Source organism: Ursus maritimus, unplaced genomic scaffold, assembly GCF_017311325.1.
Source record: "Ursus maritimus isolate PB19 unplaced genomic scaffold, ASM1731132v1 scaffold_21, whole genome shotgun sequence".
Classification (NCBI taxonomy): Eukaryota; Metazoa; Chordata; class Mammalia; order Carnivora; family Ursidae; genus Ursus; species Ursus maritimus.
In genome coordinates, this window is record NW_024424564.1 from 20,060,281 (window position 1) to 20,081,308 (window position 21,028).

A 21,028-nucleotide genomic window follows, 5' to 3' on the forward strand; every position below is an offset into this window, starting at 1 on the left:
TAACGCAATTATTTGTTTTTGGTATTCTAGGTTGATGTTTCCAATGCTGTTCCTGGTACTAGGTACGATGTTACCGTCTCTTCTATTTCTGCTACAACATACAGCTCACCTGTTAGTAGAACAGTGACAACCAATGTAACAAGTGAGTATATGTTTCCTTTTTTTATGAAGTATTTTTTAATGAAGTATTTGCAGCTAGTCTAAATCTATTGGATGGAAATACTTACATTAGGACTATGTGTCTTATATACGTGAAAACAGGTTAGTAATTAAAGCAAAATGGAAACTTACGAAAGTGATCTGTTTAGGACCTGTGTTCTACTGGTTCTTTAACTTTCTTGACTTTCAGAGAGTAAAATAATTATACTTGTTTGTGAAATGGATGAGAGAGACAGTTAATGGTAATATTTAAATAATACAGAGCCATGAAAATAGACTCACTACACTTGCTCAGGAAGAATTATTTAGCTTGTAAGACTGTGTTCTTGCTTTCTTAGTTTAATGTGTAAGCTTTGCACAAATAAATTTCTTTTAAAAATCATCTGGCATCAAAAGTGTATTTGGCATGTAGTATGTGGTAGCATTCCATTTTTTACATTCTTATAAAAGAATGCTTTTGGTATCCCCCCAAAGCATTTAATCTCTTTTTTTTTTTTCCCTTTGGAAGAAAAACTCTAGGGAGGATAAAGTCACATTTGAGAGACCATTAGTCTTTTGGAACTTCAGAAGTCCATGTTTGTAAATACTTTCTTATTTATGATTATGAAAATTCAATAATTGACCTTTTGACAACATATTTTTTTTTTTAAATAGAACCGGGGCCTCCAGTCTTCCTAGCAGGAGAAAGAGTTGGATCTGCTGGGATTCTTCTGTCTTGGAATACACCACCTAATCCAAACGGAAGGATTATGTCTTACATTGTGAAATATAAGGAAGTTTGTCCATGGATGCAAACAGAATACACACAAGTTAGAACAAAGCCAGACAGTCTGGAAGTTCTTCTTACTAATCTTAATCCTGGAACAACGTATGAAATCAAGGTAATATTTTTGTTAATATTTAGTATTAAATATTAAGTATTTAGTATTAATACTTAGTATTAAAGTATTCTACTCATTTAAAGTGAAGGAGCTTTTTCCCACCTGGTCAAGGCTTTATAGCTGAACGCAGCCAAGTGATTGAAGAATGATCATCTGAGTCATGACCTCAGTGCCCATCTGGGCTCTTAAAATTTGAACAACTGTTGCAATCTCTTTTCATTTTTAGATGTATTTATATAATCTATTTATTTTAAAAACATTTAACTTAGCAACTTTTTCAAAGAATAAATCAGGTTTAAATTACATAATTTAGACCTTATATGTAAAAATATTCTACTTTTATTAACCTTTAAGTTAGCTTTGTTATTTTTCTCTTAATCTTGTTGTATTCGTTTATCTGTTATCAAAATTTGAATAATGGTATGAAAGTTTCTATTGAGACAGCTTCTCAGAGAACAATGAATTCAGTTCAGTTCTCCTCAATAAGTGTTTCTTGAACATTTGTCTTTTGTGTTTATAAAAATTTTTAGTTCTTTACAATGTTTAATATTCAAAATTAAACATCTTATTTAGAAATTAAATAAAGAAGAGCATATAAAAAGCAATCCTAAATTACACCACATGATAATGTTTACAGTTAAGATTTGTGATATTTCCAGAGTATAATAAAAGATACAGATATTCTTTTGATCCTTTCTATTTTCAACATAACATTAATATGTTCTTTGAGCTTTTAAGATAATTGAATATAGAGAAAAAATCTATAAAAGCTGTATAAATATGTGATAAGACATAACTGAGACAGCTTTCTGGATGATACGAAATGATGGGAAAGAGAGAATTTGCCTGGTGTGGGGGTTTCCTTATTGGAACTATGCCTATTTGTGAAAGCAAAGCACGCAGTAAGAATTGGAGAGCATCCCAATAGTAGGGATCCCCCTATATAAAAACAGTTAAAAGGAAATTTTTACTGATGCAAAGGTCAAAGTCAGAGATTCATGATGGCTATTTCATTGCAGAAACATGGGTGAAGGGTAGGAGACCTTTTCTAACTGTCACATAAAAATGGCATAGTATACATATTTTCTGTCAACAGCACATATTTAAAGTAGTTTATATGTTAAAATATACTATTGAAGGTAATATGTAAAGATTAAATTTTAATGTGATAATAAGAAGCTGTTACAGACAGAAAGGTAATTTAGCTAACCTCGTTCTGCTTAGAACTATTTTTATGGAGTTGGAATTTTTATTCATTTGAATTCTCTTATTTCAGGCCTATTGAGAAGCCCTTATTCTTCTTTTAATCCCACACTTTATAAATCATTGCTGTGACCTTTACACTGTTCAAATAAATGTTAGCCATTGCAGAATTCCGAAGGGTATTTGGTGCAGTACATTTGATATCTTCAAATGTAGATATCAAATCTACATGATCTGGGGAAAATCCTATTAAGTACTTTCTGTGTTATTTCATTTAGTCCTTAGAACAATTCTTTGACGTAGATGTAGCGTTATTCCCATTTTAAAGGGAAGGAAAATGTGACTTAGGATAGGACCAGTAAATTGCCTACAACTACTCATTTGGGAATTGGTGGAGTTCAATTTAAACTAAGGTTTTCAGACTCTAGTTACGGCATTTGGAAATGCCTAAGAGTCTTGATCTCAATAATGACATTTCTCTGCCTATTCTAGTCTATTTGATTAGACTATCTGAGTCAAAAAGAATTTTTCTCTCTTTTAAATTCAAAATACTTAGTCTAACTGATTAGACTTATTTTTAAAATTGTTTTCTGGAGTATGTATTTGACTATTAGATTGTAAACTCTAAAGCCAGATACCATATACACAGTTTCGTATTTGTTACAGAAATAGTCATAGTGTTTGGCATGAAGTGAATATAATGGAAAGAGGTTGAGCTTTAGAAATAAGCAGTGAGGACATGCAAATGGCTAACAGACACATGGAAAGGTGTTCAAGATCATTAGCCATCAAGGAAATTCAAATCAAAACCACACTGAGATACCACCTTACGCCAGTTAGAATGGCAAAAATAGACAAGGCAAGAAACAACAATTGTTGGAGAGGATGTGGAGAAAGGGGATCCCTCCTACATTGTTGGTGGGAATGCAAGTTGGTGCAGCCACTCTGGAAAACTGTGTGGAGGTCCCTTAAAAAGTTAAAAATTGAGCTGCCCTATGATCCAGCCATTGCACTACTGGGTGTTTACCCCAAAGATACAGACGTAGTGAAGAGAAGGGCCATATGCACCCCAATGTTCATAGCAGCAATGTCCACAATAGCTAAATCGTGGAAGGAGCCGAGATGCCCTTCAACAGATGACTGGATTAAGAAGTTGTGGTCCATATATACAATGGAATATTACTCAGCTATCAGAAAGAACGAGTTCTCAACATTTGCTACAACATGGACGGCACTGGAGGAGATAATGCTAAGTGAAATAAGTCAAGCAGAGAAAGACAACTATCATATGATTTCTCTCATCTATGGAACATAAGAACTAGAATGATCAGTAGGGGAAGAAAGGGATAAAGAAAGGGGGGGATAATCAGAAGGGGGAATGAAACATGAGAGACTATGGACTATGAGAAACAAACTGAGGACTACAGAGGGGAGGAGGGTGGGGGAATGGGATAGACTGGTGATGGGTAGTAAGGAGGGCACGTATTGCATGGTGCACTGGGTGTTATACACAACTAATGAATCATCGAGCCTTACATCGGAAACCGGGGATGTACTGTATGGTGACTAACATAATATAATAAAAAATCATTATAAAAAAAAAAAATAAGCATGACTTCAATGGAATTCTACCACTTATTCCTGTATGACTCAGGCAAGTTCCTTGACTTCTCTCAACCAGTTTCCTCATCTATAAAATGCTGATAAGAACACTTTATGCTTTGATTATGTGGATAAAATGAGATATGTAAAATTTCTAGGAGATTTCCTGGCACATGAAAGTTTCCCATAAATAACAACTGTTATTATTAATACTAATTGACTATAAAACTTGACTATTAATTTTTCCATTAGGAATTGAAGAAACCTGTTGAATCAAACTATGCTGCAAATATATCCTCAGGGAAAGTGGAAATATGGAATAGCTCCATGTGTGCTTTCTTCTTTGGGAGTATTGCAGGAATTAAGGGAAAAGTCTCTTTATCATTTAACTTATCAACAAAAAATTTTATTATTTCAGATTCTGTTTAATTAGAGAGTAAAAAGCTTGAACATAATTTTTTTGGTCTGTTTTAGGTTGCTGCTGAAAACAGCGCTGGTATTGGAGTGTTTAGTGACCCGTTTCTTTTCCAAACTGCAGAAAGTGGTAATTTGCCTGAATCATTTATTCTAAATAAACTTAATTATGAGTTTTTGTCATTTAAAATAAATAGGTATATAAACCAAATAATGTTGTTAAAATCTGTAAAATCTTCAACAGCATGGCCATTCAATTACTTTTAGTGTCTTCTTGGATAGTTATTCATTAAAATATATCTTGTTCTCTATGATTATGAAAGCAGTAAGTGTTATCTTAAAAAAAAAAACTTTGAAAAAATAAAAAACAGGCAGTAAAAATTATCCATGGCCTTGTCATGTAAAAACTCTGTTACCATTTTGGTACATTCCTGGCTGGTCCTTTTTTTCTCCCATGGGTATGTGTCTATATTACTATATATTCATGAAAATAGCCTCCCCTTTACGCAAGTTTATATCCTGCCTTTTCCTGTTAATATCAAATTATACACATTTTTATGACATTAGACTTTTGGAAATATGGATTTTATAGTTACCACATTATTCCATAACATGTCGTCATTACCAAACCAATGTAAGATACCTCTCTTCTTTCAGTGGTGGAGAGGAAAGAGCGTGAGGTATTATTGATGCCTCTTTCTCACAGTGTACTCTGGTTTATCAGCAGATCCTGCCAGCACTACATCAAAATGCGTCCTGAATCTACCCTCATTGCACACCATTCTAATCTATTATCACTTGTTGGCTGAACAATTCAAAGTCTCCTTACTGGTTTTCCTGTTTCCAGCTTACCTGCCTACAGTTCTCCTTCTCCACGAGAGCTACATCATCTTTTGAAACATAAGCCAGACCATATTGCTTCTCTCTTCCCAATATGGCTTCTGTTTTACTCAGAATAAGACCATAAGTCCTTCTCATGGTCCATAGCAATCTGGATGATCTTTTCCCTCTCTGATCCATCTCTAACCTTCTCCCCTCCCTCCAAATACACCGTCCACACCTATCTTCCATCAAAGGGCCTTTGCACTTGCTGTTTCCTCTAACTGGAATATTCTTTTCACTATATATCCACATGTCCTTCTCCCCTAGTTAATTCAAATCTCACATTCACTTTCCTAACTACACCTTCTAAAATAGCCTCTATTTCCTCCTGCCCATCTCTAGTCCTAACAATTCTTTTTCTTCATTGGACCAGCCTGATGTATTACACATTTACTCTCTTGTTTTTTATTGTATATATCAGCCTAGTAGAACATAAGCTTTGTGATAAAAGTAAGTTGGTGAATGGAGGTTCTTTTATTTATTTAATAATTCCTCTATTTATTTATAATAGCAAAAATTTAGAACCAATAAATGCAGAATGATTAAATAAATAATGCCATCTCCATTCAACAACGAATACTTTCTGTTGGACTTACATTCTTGTGGGCTAAGATAAATGAGTTACTAAGTAATATGTCAGGTTAGTGATAACTGCTATAAAAAGAATTTCCATAATTTTTTGCAACTATAAATGTTCTACATATTTATGAGATAAAAATCTTCCAGTGAACCACTTTATGCCAAAGGGATAAATTGAAGTGGGCCCTGCGTATCTAGATAATGCAATGGCTTATGTTAAAAAACATGCAAAAAGCTTTGGGTCCTGGTTTCTATTTGCAACTTTATCTAGAGAAGAATATGAAAACATGCTCTATTCCATAGGAAGTTAGAGAAAATTCAGGAGTTTATTTAAAATTAGAAATTAATGATTTATGAGGTTTAAATTACCCTTGTTGATTTTGAGCATATTGACTTTCAAATTATTTATACAACTAAAATTCAAGTGGGAAAATTATCATTTCAAAATTAAATATTCACTAGGATAGAAAGGAAAAATTTATTACTTATGTTTTCAGTTTTAGGGAAGTTAATTGGAATAACTTTTGAATGACAAATGAAAAATTTTGTCTCAGGAGTCTGTTTCTCATTTGTTGTGTGGTTTTGGGCAAATTGGATAATTATATAATTTCTCTTGCTCCTCTATTTCCCTTTTTTTTTTTTTTTTGGTAAATGTAAAGAGGTAAAAACACATTGTAAATCTGAATTTAATTGTATCAGTATTCTGCAATTTTCACCCAAGCACCCCTTTTTATTATTTATGCTATAAAGAACCCAAATTTAAGGAATAGTTCAATGGAATAAATAAGCTGCATTTTTTATTGTTAAATCAGAAGGAATTTCTTTTCACATGAATAAAAATACTCTTAGGAAGAGGATACAGGTGAACTAGTTATACCATACTGAGTTAATATTGCATCTGCAAGCACGAAAATCTCAACTTCTTAACTTCCCATACATCATTATTTCAGGTAAATATAGAATTTATTTTGGCTTTAAGATAATAGAACGCACCTTCATTTTCAACTTGATGGATCTTTAGAAATGCAAGAAAAGTCTCTATATTGGATTTGTGAAGTTTCTTTCTGGCTCAATAAATGTATACTTTGCATAGTGTACACTTTGAAAAGTTGTGGACACCTTCACATACCTATACAAATTTATGCATTTTGGAAGACACTTATCTGAAAGATGAAATGACTTTATAAACAGAATTTTTTTTTAAGATTTTATTTATTTATTTGACAGAGAGAGAGACAGCCAGCGAAGAGAGGGAACACAAGCGGGGGGAGTGGGAGAGGAGGAAGCAGGCTCCCAGCAGAGGAGCCCGATGTGGGGCTCGATCCCAGAATGGTGGGATCACACCCTGAGCCGAAGGCAGACGCTTAACTGCTGTGCCACCCAGGCGCCCCTATAAACAGAAATTTTTGATACCACAGTGTCAAAGCTTTACTTAGATCAAGATGGATAAATTCACTCTATGAACATCAAGGAATAATGGGTTTTGGTACATGAAAGTCCTGAAGTAGAAACTAGAATATTTACAATAGGGAAAGACCTACCAACTAGAGAGATGAGTCAGGATTATTCTTCAGACATAATGAAGTCACAAAAGGAAAATACAAGCAGAAATATTTAATTGAGATAAAAATTATTAAAGCAAGTTAATAAAAATACCATTTTTTCACTAAATGGTATTTAACATATTTAATTACTTTCTTTTTAAAAAATATTTATTTATCTGAGAGAGGGACAGACGGACAGAGAGCATGAGCAGGGGGAGGGGCCGAGGGAGAGGGAGAAGCAGACTCCCCGTGGAGCAGGGATGGCGACAGAGGGCTTGATCACAGGAGTAGGGGGAAGGCAGATGCTTAACCGACTGAGTCAGCCAGGCACCCCAGCATTTTGAATTACTTTCTATGTATTTAATATTTTTGGTCACTTTTTAAATATTTTGAAATCATGTATTTAATAAATTTTTGGTTACCTTATCAATTCAAATTTCTCTATCTTTGAGTAGTTCCCTGTGATTGTTTTTGAGGCTCATTTGAAAATGTGTTGGCTTGTCTGCATTTGTTTTTTTGTATGAATATATTTAGTTTGTGTGTGTGTGCATGTGTGTGTATGTATATCAGGCATACTTATAAACATATGTATAGTTTACACAAATAAATTTAAAAGGGTGATTAGGATTTATGAAGAGAGTAAAATGGTAGTCACCAGAGGATGGGGTAGGGGAATAAGACTGATGTTATTTATGGGTACAAACTTGCCTCAAGTAATAAATAAGGCATAGAGATCTGATGCACAGTATGATGAATATAGATAATTGCGTTATTATACTTATGTGATATTATAATTACGTAATATGATAGAAGTTCTAAATATCGCTACAACAGCAGTTATAATACAATATGGAAATGTATCAAATTCACACCTTGTACACCTTAAATTTATTTTATTTTATTTTAAAATATTTTATTTATTTATTTGAGAAAGAGAGAGCGAGCACGAGTCGGGTGAGGAGTAGAGGGAGAAGCAGACTCTCCTCTGAGCAGGGAGCCCGATGAAGGCCTCAATCCCAGGACTCCCGGATCATGACCTGAGCCAAACGCAGATGCTTAGCCAAGTGACACTTAACCGAATGAGCTACCCAGGCGCCCCACACCTTAAATTTATACAGTTATATGTCATATATATTCAATTTTTAAAAAGATTCATGATAAAAGTTTTAACTCATAATTTCATAATATCATATATTTAACATTTTAATATTTTGCTTTATTATATTTTATCCATCCAAAAGAAATTCAAGTGTTAAGTCTTTAGTGTCAGAGAGTTATATTGTCATTGTCCTTCTTAAGCTTTAATTAATTACATTGATGAGTTTTCCTTAGAGAAAAAAATTTCCATCCATCATTTTATCCACTATTAATGATTAATCATCCTTCCAAATTGTTTTATTTTTTCCCATTAAAATGCAGTTGTACTTAAGTTTCCTAGTTTCTCTGGTTTAACTCATATCATTCATATACAACCCTTTTTCCCACGACCTAAATTCCTTATCTAATTTATATGGCCTTTATTTACAAATCATATTTTGGTATTCTTCCCTACAACATGCATTTAAACTCTAATTACTCAGTATCTTAATAGTAGACACCTCTGTTATCACTTATATTGTTTTACCAGAAACATCCTGTTTTGTTTCTATTTCTCTCAATAGTGATTTGTCATGTTTGTATTCTAAAGGATTTTGATTATTTACTCCACTTTGTTTTGCATAACTTACCTTGAGATTAATGGGCATAATTTTCCTTCCTTCTGGCTTCATGTTTGTCTCATCCCAGTTAAAATAGCATATAGATTCTTTTTTTAAAGATTTTATTTATTTGAGAGAGAGAGAAAGGGAGAGAGAGAACAAGCACGGGGGGAGGGGGGAGGAAGGGTAGAGGAAGAAGCAGACTCCCCTTGCTGAGCAGGGAGCCTAACACAGGGCTCCATCCTGGGCCTGGGATCATGACCTGACCCGAAGGCAGATGCCCAAACAACTGAGTCACCCAGGTGCCCCTAGCATATAGATTGTTATTGCAGTTTATCAATAATTGATAATAAAGTATCATGAATTCTGATGAAAGTTGATATTGAGGGTGTATAAAACTCAAAATATAATAACCACAACCAGCTGGGTGCTATTCACTTTATATTAGACACTAGATATTTACATACATTCCAGAAATATACTTTTTGGTATAAATGGTTGGATAATTGTTTCAGTTTGCCACTTCTTCATTATCTAAGGAATCTACATAATTCCATTATTTCAGGAGGGAATTTGTTATTCAAATTTGTTTGTATATTCACAAATAACTGTTGATTGGATATTTTTCAGAATTACTTGAAATAGTTCACCAATGGATCCATTAGACAAATAATCCTAAAGTAAAACATATTTGCCTCTTAAATACAACTCTTTGGGCTCAAATTCCTGTTTTCTATCTTAGACAAAATTAACTAAATATATTTCAAAAAGTCTCACCCAAGTAGATTTTTTTTTCTAACAGAGTATATTTGATTTTATATAACATGAGAAATATAACATCTCAACATTATAGAAATGCCATTCTAAATTTTGTAACTGTTTTTTTTTTCCTTTCCTTTAATCTCTGTCACTTCTCCAGCTCCAGGAAAAGTGGTGAATCTCACAGTTGAGGCCTTTAACTATTCTGCAGTAAACCTGATTTGGTATTTGCCTCGGCAACCAAATGGCAAAATTACCAGCTTCAAGATTAGTGTCAAACATGCCAGAAGTGGGATAGTAGTGAAAGATGTCTCCATCAGAGTAGAAGACATTTTGACTGGGAAATTGCCAGAATGTAATGTAAGTATTATGGAACACTTTCTATGTCTCAAAATTTTTAGGTGTGAGCTTATAACTTGAAGTTTCCAGTATCTGGAAATGTTTTTAACCACAGTGGTTATGAGCTGTTTGATTCCTTATAGTGCTCAGTTATAGTATCATGTTATACACAACTGACTGTATTCAAGGCAGAATAAGAGAAGGGCTTGAGAATTCAAGAGATAGAAAAATCTTGCAGGGAGCCTTCACTCCATTATTTGTTAATGGGCCTTGAATTAGCCTTGGTGTAAGGACAGGGGAGATTGTGTGAGGGGAGTGTTTTTAATGGTGGGTATTTTATAAAGACCTGAAATAGGAGAGTATAGAATATCACTGGAAAAAGATAATATTTCCATGTGACAGGAGGGGTAGGGAAGGCAAGAGTACAAGTTACGTTTATGGAAGTAGATTGTTTTTGTCGTGCATATCTTTAGTAAAGAATTTGTTATGACTCTAGTCATTTATGGGAAATCCCTGGAAGTACCATAATAATGTTTTATCAAAAATAATATAGATGATCTTTGTGATATTATTGATGGAAAAACAGTATTACTTTTGTTTTAAATACTGGGTGTTATATGCAACTAATGAATCAGTGAACACTACATCAAAAACTGATTATGTACTATACAGTGGCTGACTGAACGTAATAGAAATAAATAAATAAATAAATAAATAAATAAATAAATACTTTAAGTTATAGAAGTCTTAAAACCTTTTTAAAATTAGGCTATATTTCTAATACACACACAAACATACATACATGCACATATATACACATACACAACATATGTGCTATTGGTTTTATCATTTGAGTATTTATGAGAAAAAAAATGATACTGTCAGTGAGAAAGTGACCCATGCTTGAAATTTCACAAAAAGGAAAATAGTTTATCTCATTGGTTCTTGCACTTTTAACATGAAGTTTAAAATTTCTTACTCTAATGATGTTGCTGTCGCTTTACTTTTATTCTAAGGCTTTTGAAATCCTATTCATGAGAAATATGAAGGTATAAAGGATGCAGTAAATATATCCTGTTCTAAAACTGTAGATATAAATCGGTATAATTAAGCTCTAGCAAATTTGTCCATAACTTGAATAGATAACAATCTATTAAAATCTTAATGAATTACACATATACACATAAATTTAAGAATAATATTTATGCTATAAAGGAAAAATAAATGAATTAAACTTTTCATGTTCCTCAAGAGATACCACATTATTTTTCTGTTGCTATGTATTTTATTCACTAGGAGAATAATGAATCTTTTTTATGGAGTACAACCAGTCCTTCTCCAACCCTTGGTAGAGTTACGCCTCCATCACGTTACGCCTCCACCACATATTCGTCAAGCACGTTGTCGAGGAGTAAGATAAGCTCTGTGTGGAAAGAGCCTATCAGTTTTATAGTGACACATTTGAGACCTTATACAACATATCTTTTTGAAGTTTCTGCTGTTACAAATGAAGCAGGTTATATTGATAGTACTATTGTCAGAACACCAGAATCAGGTATGATTTCATTTTTTGTGTATGTAGAAAAAAAATAATTAAACTAGTTATCTAATAATGTTTAATTTTTTTCATATAGATCTTTTTGTTAAAACCTTCCTTCCCTTTCAATAACCTTTCCCCCCAGTCACAGATCATGGGTATACCATCTGGAGCATCTTTAATTTCAGCATTCTTTTATAATACTAACATAAACATCTATAAAGAGAAAGGAGATTTGAAAGAATGGATTCTTGAGCTAATAACCATGATCCTATGATCAGCTTTGATTTTTCTTTGATCTGAGTAATTTTTCATAATCATCTCTGCCCTTTGCCATCTCCTATAATCATCTATACCCTCCTCTCGCTGATACTGTAATAACCAAATATGGAAGTAACACCTGTAGTGGTAGAAATACCTTGTGATGCACATTTCAGTATTAGACAAAAATAGTATTTAAAAAAAACCCTACTTATATCATCTTTGCCCTGGAGTTTCCCTTTATGAAAAATGGAGACAGCAATAATAACTCCTTTATGGTGGTGGTGTTAGGATTCAATGAGTATAATTAGATATTATTTCTACTAAATTTGAAGAGTACACATTTCTAGCTATAAGTGTTTATATATTTAATCATGGGATTATAGTATTAGATGTACATGTAAAGTTATGTAGTTAATATGGTAATATTAAATATGTAGTATCAGACATTCAGTTGTGATTGGTAATTTTTGAGGTTACTGGAAATTATTACTGGTAGGGTAATTTCCCTAAAGCACAGTATTTTTTTTTCTGATGACATAGCCGTCAGCTTTTATCCTTTCATCACCTGAAGTTTGAAGTTTTTTCTTGATTTAAATAGTCATCTTTGAATCATACCATTTCTTCCTTCCATACTTCTTATACAGTTAAAAAATAATTTCATAAGGATAATACAAAGTGAAATTTAGCAGACAAGAACTTTGGCTTGAGAAAAACATTTGGGATATTTCATTTCAATCAAAAGAAAGTAAAATGTTAAGAACACATCTGTGAAAAGTAGACCTATTTTAAAATGTCATTATTTTTTATGTTACCAATGTTACATTAGTCTTCTATCTGTAGATTCTAATGTACATTAGAATCTTCTAACTGTCGGTTATAAATTTCCTCTCAGAACCTAGTACAAATATTGATGCAGAAAGTGAAGATCCTTGCCAATAAGGTAATATAGGTCGAGTTAATTCCCTGACCCTTCTACATGTGTCCACTAGGGGGAGAGTGTTTTTCAAGTCAGACACCTGGCCTGGTTGAATTCAATATATAAGTGTGTATTAGGACAATGTAACTGTGCAAGGAGCAATATTGGAATGAGAATGAAACACGCTGTGCAGTCATATACAGCATTATATTAAATTAGCAACTGTTGCAAATAACTAGCTCATCTGATGATCAGCATGTCTTATGTAAATTCTTTAATTCATTCATTTTTCCTTTTCTTTAAAGTTAAAAAACCCTTTGCTCATAGTGTGATATTTTATTTTCTTTCTGCCTTTGTGTTTTATTGTGTATTTAATAAGATGCTCATTTATTTTTAAGTATATATTATTTATTCATTTTTTTCTATAACCATTTTAGTGCCTGAAGGACCACCACAAAACTGTATAACAGGCAACATTACAGGGAAGTCCTTTTCAATTTCATGGGACCCACCTAGTGTAGTAACAGGGAAATTTAGCTACAGAGTTGAATTATATGGACCTTCAGGTAAGTCTCAATCAGCTTTGTGTTTATGTTTTGGAGTAAGAATTATGCCAAATATGTTAGTATTATCAAACTCCTTAAAAGTATCATACTCTTTTTTATAAGATTCTACAATTGAAACAAATAATAGAAAAGCAATAAGGGAGGTGAGGCTCTTTGAATTTCTTGTTTAAAATCATAAATAAGTATACGGATTCCAAAACATTGTCCTTGTTCCATATTTCATGAGGAGAAGCTGAAAGAATGAGATGACTCCTAAGAAGAGAAGTGTTCGAGGACATACGTGTCTTCAAATGTTTGAACAGGAGAACCTTGACTTACTTAATTGCAAATATATTTATGAAGAACCATGGGCTCAATTTCTGCTTAGAAAAGGAACGCATTTCTAATATTTGGAGCTCTCTAAAAATAGGCAACTTCATACTGTAGCACGTTCTCCATCTTTGTGAACAATCAGAGCCTGGACATGCCCTTGTCAGATATTTTGAGGGGTTCAAATATTATTGCTGGAAGTCAATTAAGTAAACTCTAAAATTCTTTCCTAATCTGAGATCCTATGGTTCTATGAAAGAAATCAACCAGAAGAGTAGAGAGTGATTGGGCCACGGAAGTTGAGTAGGGGCCAAGCACAATTCAGGGCTTCTTTGAGGTGTGGTAGTGAATAAAGTCATACCAATCAGAGTGGATTTGTGTTTTTCTCCAGCTCCCTTCAACAAGAGGAGGGCAAGGGAGTGGAAGGCTTATGTAAAGGTAGTGATTATAATTGACAGTGCCACTGAGGAGGGATAAATAGTGGAAACCAAGTGGTGAGGGACCAAACCAAACAGAATAAAATAAAATAAATCATAAGACCAATGGACTGGAGGTCCCAGTGAACTTAAAGAATTGTTGCTTCAGGGCTCTAGAATAAGTGAGATAAGAAAGAATGGTCAGAGAGAGATGCACAAAATAGAGATCATGGAAGATTTAGTTACTCGTAATAGTGATGTCTATGGGAGCGGCTGAGATAGGGTGGTGGATTAGATTATTTGAGAAGAGCTGGGAGTGTTTTAAGAATCATTTCTAGGGATCCTGAAATCACAAATCAAGATGGTAGTACTGAAGACAGTGACACTGAAGCAGGCACTAAACCATCTAGAATGAGGGTGAGTGACCCTGGGCCTAGAGGATCGATGATGGCAACAAGGAGGGCTGGTGGAGCCATCCATGACATGAGATTGAAAGCTATGAACTTTTATAAGGTGGGAGGTGGGTTGGTCTAAGACTAGGCCCCGTGGTGCTAGGGAAACACACAGCACACCTGAAGGCCTCGTCACTTGATGACCGAGGAAAAAATTAGACCATTTGGGGTGGCTGCAGAGAACAGAAGCTGTGTTCTTAGGGGAGAGCCGGGTTTCAGCTCCAGCAAGGGATGAAAGAATTACCAGAGGTAAAGTTGAGGATTAAAAGAATTTTGATGATGGACTATTTAAGGACTTTTGCTCAGAAGCTGAACTACAAATATTTTCTAAACATGTCTTTTTATAGAATATAATGAGAATATTTAGCATTTTAATTAAATTTATGTATAAAATACTGTCACTATTTTAATATTAGCAAAATCTAATGTTTTCTTTTTAAACAATGTCAAAAAATAACAGGGTAATTGGATAGGGCTTTATGATTTAATAAGTTATTTTGAATACCAGAAGATTTTCATGTTCTTTCCATTATTTTAATTAACCTGATATCAATGTACCACCAAGCTAAATGTTTGAAACTTGTAATAATTGTAATTATAATATTTTAAAATTATAATAACAAACATTAATTGCTATTCTTGACTCTCAACTGTGAGAATGAGTACATGCCTAATGAGAAAATAATCCACAGTTACCTTTTGATTTTTGCAGGTCAGATTTTGGATAATAGCACGAAAGACCTTAAGTTTGCGTTCACTAACCTAACACCATTTACGGTGTATGATGTGTATGTTGCAGCTGAGACCAGTGCAGGAACTGGACCCAAATCAAATATTTCAGTATTCACTCCTCCAGAAGGTCAGAACATCTTCTTCAGTGTGTTCATAAGATATTTTACTCTGCTTGTGGATTTTATTGCATCGGTTAAACATTATTTTAGAAGCTATTTGGTTTATATTTACTTAATTCATGCTATTTCCTTATCAGATTACTACCTAATGCGCTCCTCAGAACATTAGACCCACAGCCTGCTTCATAGAGGAACTGGAGATCAAGAAAGATTAGGAAGTACTACATGTAGTATTAGTCTGTTTGAGACTCACAGTGAAGATTGGCAAAACCTCAAGAGGTCGAAGGAAACAAACACATATAACATTGTTTGACTCACATCATTCAATGTAGAATAGATTTTTCTCACAAAATGATGTTTAGAGGAATCCATATATCCCCAGTGCCTCTAACAAAATGTGTTTGTAAACAAAAGGGTATTTTAAGCAAGTGAGGATTCTGCGAGGGTGCATAATACAAACTTAGCAGCACATCCTGAAATAATTGAAACAATAGCTCCCCTAAAAAAAGCTTTTGTTTGCGTGTATTAAACATCGCAGTTTTAGATGTTTAAAAAATGTTCCCGCATTGTCTCACAACATATTTTCCTGGCCCATGTCAAACTTGCTACAATGTCTTCCTATTTACTTAGGGATTGCAATTATTCGAGAAGATCACAATTTTATTACAAGTAAGTTAACACTTGGAAAAGTTTCCAGATTTTGTATGATAGCTAACATACAGTAACTTGTAAATTAAATACACACATGTGTGCAAGTGCACACATGCACGTACAACTAAAGATTGGGCGTACGTTCCTCAGATAAATCACTCAAGTATTTGACCATTAGAGGGCAGCAGCTATTAGGGAATTTTGTACTTCTCCCCTTCAAAGAACAATTAACCATCGGGAATATTCTGCTGTTGAAAAAAACGTAAAAATTATGTTTTATATCAATTTCAAATGAAAATGCTGATGTATATATGATTTCAATACACAGATTAAATCAAAAGAGATTCATACTTACAAGCAAAATGTTCTCATTTTTTCTTATTAACATTTTTCCATTGTGTTTCTGTCAGAGGAGTCTTAGCTTTGTATGTCTTTTCCATTACACCTAAATCTCCCCTTCACCTAATAACTGCTCATAAGCATTTCTTAGAAAGCTAGACAGCTTTATGAATGGTGACCAAAAACAGCAGAGTGACCTGGCCCTCATCAGACTAGAGTCCTTGAGTTTGATTTTAATAGAATTTTCTCAAGCAGCTTAATTGACCAACTAATTTTTATTCTTATGTCATACAGTTAAATAAATTCAGAATTTTTGTCTTCCTTCAAATCAAGCCAGTTTTGGTGCCCCTAAACTGAATCTGAAATTTAAAATTATTGTTTTATTGTCATTATTCTTGGCCTATAGCATTTGGCAAAAATAGGGAAATAGGTAATATATTGCCAAATATGATGTCATGCTGTTGATTTTGGACATCATTTAAACAGTTCATCCCCCTTTCTTTATTTTTGTGTCTTTCTTCATTCACAAAATAATAAATAAAATTTTAAGGATGTTGTTCAATATATTTCACATGGCTTATTTTTCACACAAAATTATTTTGAACAAATGACTCTCTTTGCCTTATGTAGTAAACAATTACCTGAGTTTTGTCCTACTACCCTGCTGACCATATCCACGTGGCTCTCAGGAGGTTCCATTGACAGCAGGTAGGCTCCACTAAGGGCAGAAATGGCATGGTTCTTATCTCTGCATGCCAACCTTCCTCCATGGAGTTCTCTTGGGATAGTTCAGACTTAGGAAGGGCTTCAATGAAATGCTCTGGCAAATGCAGTAAATGTAGCTTCGAACTTCTGACAACACTAATTAGTCCTAGTCCTGCTAATTAAAACTTTGCAATAAGGGACTCCTGAAACTATATGAGAACAATTTAATAACTCACTAGAACTATATACTGTCAGTTAAAATTGAGATCTTAATTTTTTCATTTATTAATACAGCAGGGTTCTTTGTATTCTAATTAAGGCTACTCAATTTATTTTCTTCTCCATATTTAAAAATAGTCTATTTAAAAATACACTAGGACCAATTTTTAAATTAATGTTTTTTAAAACAACTAGTGTTCTAACAAATCTCCAGATATTCAAAGAAAAATGTTGAATTGACCTCTTACAGATAAGGATATAAGCTATTACAGTATTACGGGGCTGATTTCATTAACACTTAGAATGTTATGGTCCATAGTCTACTTTGATCATCAAAGAAAATCAATATCATGTTGTGATAGCAGTATTCTTATACATTTCATAATATTCCTACATATCTGTTAATATTTTACTGAACAGATTTCTACATAGGTATGAAGATGAGATGGTTTTGGAAAACAATGATAATTTAATAATTTTCAATGTTACAAAGTGTCATGGAATTACCTATCCCAAAATGAGACAGTGCTATTGTATATTACATAAGCACCAGCATTTTCTTATTATTTGCATGGGGGGGGGGGTTAAACAAATCTTAAGTAAAACTTTATTGCTTCAATATCCCCTAATAACTTTTCTGTTACTAGTATCAAATATCTCATAAGAAGGTTAACATCATTTTTTAAAAGCAAACAGAGTACTGAAATCCATATTTATTCTTCCATAAACAGACTATGGAAGTGAAGACTTTTGTCCTTCAACTTGCTACTTTCTGCAAATAGTAAAATCTTTTGTAGGGAAATCACTGAGAGACTCAACTTTTCAGGGTTCTCAATGACTTTTATTTGTCAATAGATTTTTTTCAAATTTAATTTAATTAAAATTTAACAAATTCGTTTAATTTGCTAGATAGTGACAAAATTTATTTTATTTTTTAAAAGATTTATTTATTTGAGAGAGAGAGAGATACAGAAAGAGCCAGGGGAGGGATGGGGGAGAGGGAGAGAACATTAGGCAGACTCCCCACTGAGCACAGAACCTGACAAAGGGCTGGATCCCAGGAGCCTAAGATCTTGGCCCTGAGTTCATGACTTGAGTTGAAACCAAGAGTCAGATGCTCAACCAAGTGAGCCACCCAGACACCCTACATAATGGCAAAATAGATTTCATGTATTTTCTTTGCTCCAGTGCCATTTGTCTCAATTTTATTTTTTCTAATACTGTTTCATTTGAAAGCTTAAAATCATTTGGAATATATGTATCCTTTATATGTCTATTCTGTTTCTCATATATTAATAAAATTTATAGACGTATTGACTTGAGAATGATTCTTAGGTAATCCCTGTGGACAACACCTCAGAACTGATGCTGAACCATGAATAATTGCCTTGTATATTTGATTTTCTTTAGTTAATTCGGTATCAATATTAAAGGAATTGATTTAATCCATACTTCTCTGGTTTCCTCATAAGAATTTGTGGTATAACAGATCAAGTATCTTTCTAAGGACAAAGACAAGGACAAATGGAGTCATTTCCTTTATCCCCCAAGACTTTTCTTCTTTCATTAAAGAGAGAGAGAGAGAGAGAGAGAGAGATAGCTTTACAGTTGTTCTTATCCAGGTTTAGGGTACATTTTTAGGGTAATATAGAACAATTTAATCTTTACTTGAACTATAATTTAACGCATTATTGTCATAGAGCAATACTTATTAAGTTATATTGAAACATGCCTTATAAATTAGAAGATAAAGAAGCTAAAGAAATCAGAAGATAAAGAAAATATCTTATAAATTAGAAGATAAACTAAAAAAATCAGAAGATAAACTATGTTATAAATTAGAAGATAAAGAAATATCTTATAAATTAGAAGATAAAGAAAAGAAGATAAACTGCAAAAGTTTAAAGATAAAAAAACTACATATACATATATACACACACATATACATGCTTTTTTTTTTCTTTTTGCTGTACTGGGTAGTTTTATTCTACTACATTAATGTGTTCTATCAAATGGAAGTGACACTACTCATTTTGTTTGGTAGGCAGGGTTTCCTTACCTGTTAAACTGGTCAATGTAGTCATTCAATTTGTTTCTTTGTTGAGATTCTACACACGTTCAAATTAAATGGAAAAATGCCAGATCTCTTCCATGAATTATGTTATACAATATTGACCAAGGCTTTGTCTACACAGCAACTCTAAAATAAAATGTACAAGAAAGGTGGAATGTAAAAGAAAGGATTAAATGGCTGTGTTATTTTCATAGTACACAGCTGATTGGAAAGTTGCTCTGCCTTTGAAAAAATGTGTGTTGGTAAATATGTTGATAGAAACATAAGGACAATATACGTCAGGGACAATATATATTTTATATATACTTATACCAGAGGTGACCTGTGTAAAAGGTTTTTAATCGATCTTATTTCTCACTCGGTCCTCAAGTGCCTAGAACAAAGACCAAAAGATGAGTGCTCAGTCTGTTGAATGATGAAAGAGTGAATCAATGATTATGGGGTCCTAGTCCAGAACTCTTCCCTCCACCCTTCAAAGGTCAAACTGATTCTCCTTCAGATTAGAAATTCTGTGGGGAGAGATGACTCTAAAGAGTTATCCTTCTAAATATAGAAATATAGAAATGTTTTTAGAAAAGGAGATTTATTTCTTGTGTATTGAATTTGAGAAGTTCTTTGTAGATCTTAGATACCAGTCTTTTATCTGTAGTGTCATTTACAAATATCTCCTCCCATTCCGTGGGATGCCTCTTAAGTTCTTTTGACTGTTTCCTTGGCTGTGCAGAAGCTTTTTATCTTGATGAAGTCCCACAAGTTCATTTTTTCTTTTGTTTCTCTTGCCTTTGGAGATGTGTCCTGAAAAAAGTTGCTGTGGCCGATGTCAAAGAAGTTGCTGCCTATGTTCTCCTCTAGGATTTTGATGGATTCCTGTCTCACATCGAGGTCTTTCATCCATATGGAGTTTATCTTTGTGTATGGTGTGAGAGAGTGGTCAAGTTTCATTCTTTTGCATGTAGCTATCCAATTTTCCCAGCACCATTTGTTGAAAGGACTTTTTTTCACTGGATGTTTTTTCCCACTTTGTCAAAGATTAGTTGCCCAAAGAGCTGAGGGTCCATTTCTGGGTTCTCTATTCTGTTCTATTGGTCTGTGTGTCTGTTTTTGTGCCAGTACCATGCTGTCTTTGTGATCACAGCTTTGTAGTATAGCTTGAAATCTGGCAATGTGATGCCCCCAGCTTTGTTTTTCCTTTTCAACAATTCCTTGGCAATTCAGGGCCTTTTCTGGTTCCACACAAATTTAAGAGCTGTTTGTTCCAGTTCTTTGAAAAATGTCATTGGTATTTTGATTGGGATGGCATTGAAAGTGTAGATTGCTCTGGATAGCATAGACATTTTAACTATGTTTATTCTTCTGATCCATGAGCATGGAGTATTTTTCCATCTTTTTGTGTCTTCCTCAATGTCTTTCAAGAGTGATTTGTAGTTTCTAGAATATAGATCCTTTACGTCTCTGGTTAAGTTAATTCTGAGATAACGTATGATTTTTGGTGCTATTGTCAATGGAATTGATTCCCTAATTTCTCTTTCTTCAGTCTCATTGTTTGTGTATGGAAATGCAGCTGATTTCAGAGCATTGATTTTGTATCCCGCCACATTACTGAATTGCTCTATAAGTTCTAGTAGTTTGGGGGTGGAGTCTTTTGGGTTTTCCATATAGAGTATCATGTC

At 33.6% G+C, this 21,028-nt stretch overlaps 1 protein-coding gene across 1 annotated transcript in view; it reads left to right on the forward strand.

The window, feature by feature from the left end:
* The window catches only part of PTPRQ (protein tyrosine phosphatase receptor type Q), a 194,147-nt gene that overhangs the window by 388 nt on the left and 172,731 nt on the right, over positions 1-21,028 (forward strand). The window contains exons 2-8 of the mRNA XM_008710346.1: positions 31-142; positions 814-1,040; positions 4,320-4,389; positions 9,881-10,080; positions 11,356-11,614; positions 13,214-13,342; positions 15,232-15,378. Coding sequence (XP_008708568.1) covers positions 31-142; positions 814-1,040; positions 4,320-4,389; positions 9,881-10,080; positions 11,356-11,614; positions 13,214-13,342; positions 15,232-15,378 — 1,144 coding nt within the window. The remainder of the gene's footprint in view (positions 1-30; positions 143-813; positions 1,041-4,319; positions 4,390-9,880; positions 10,081-11,355; positions 11,615-13,213; positions 13,343-15,231; positions 15,379-21,028) is intronic.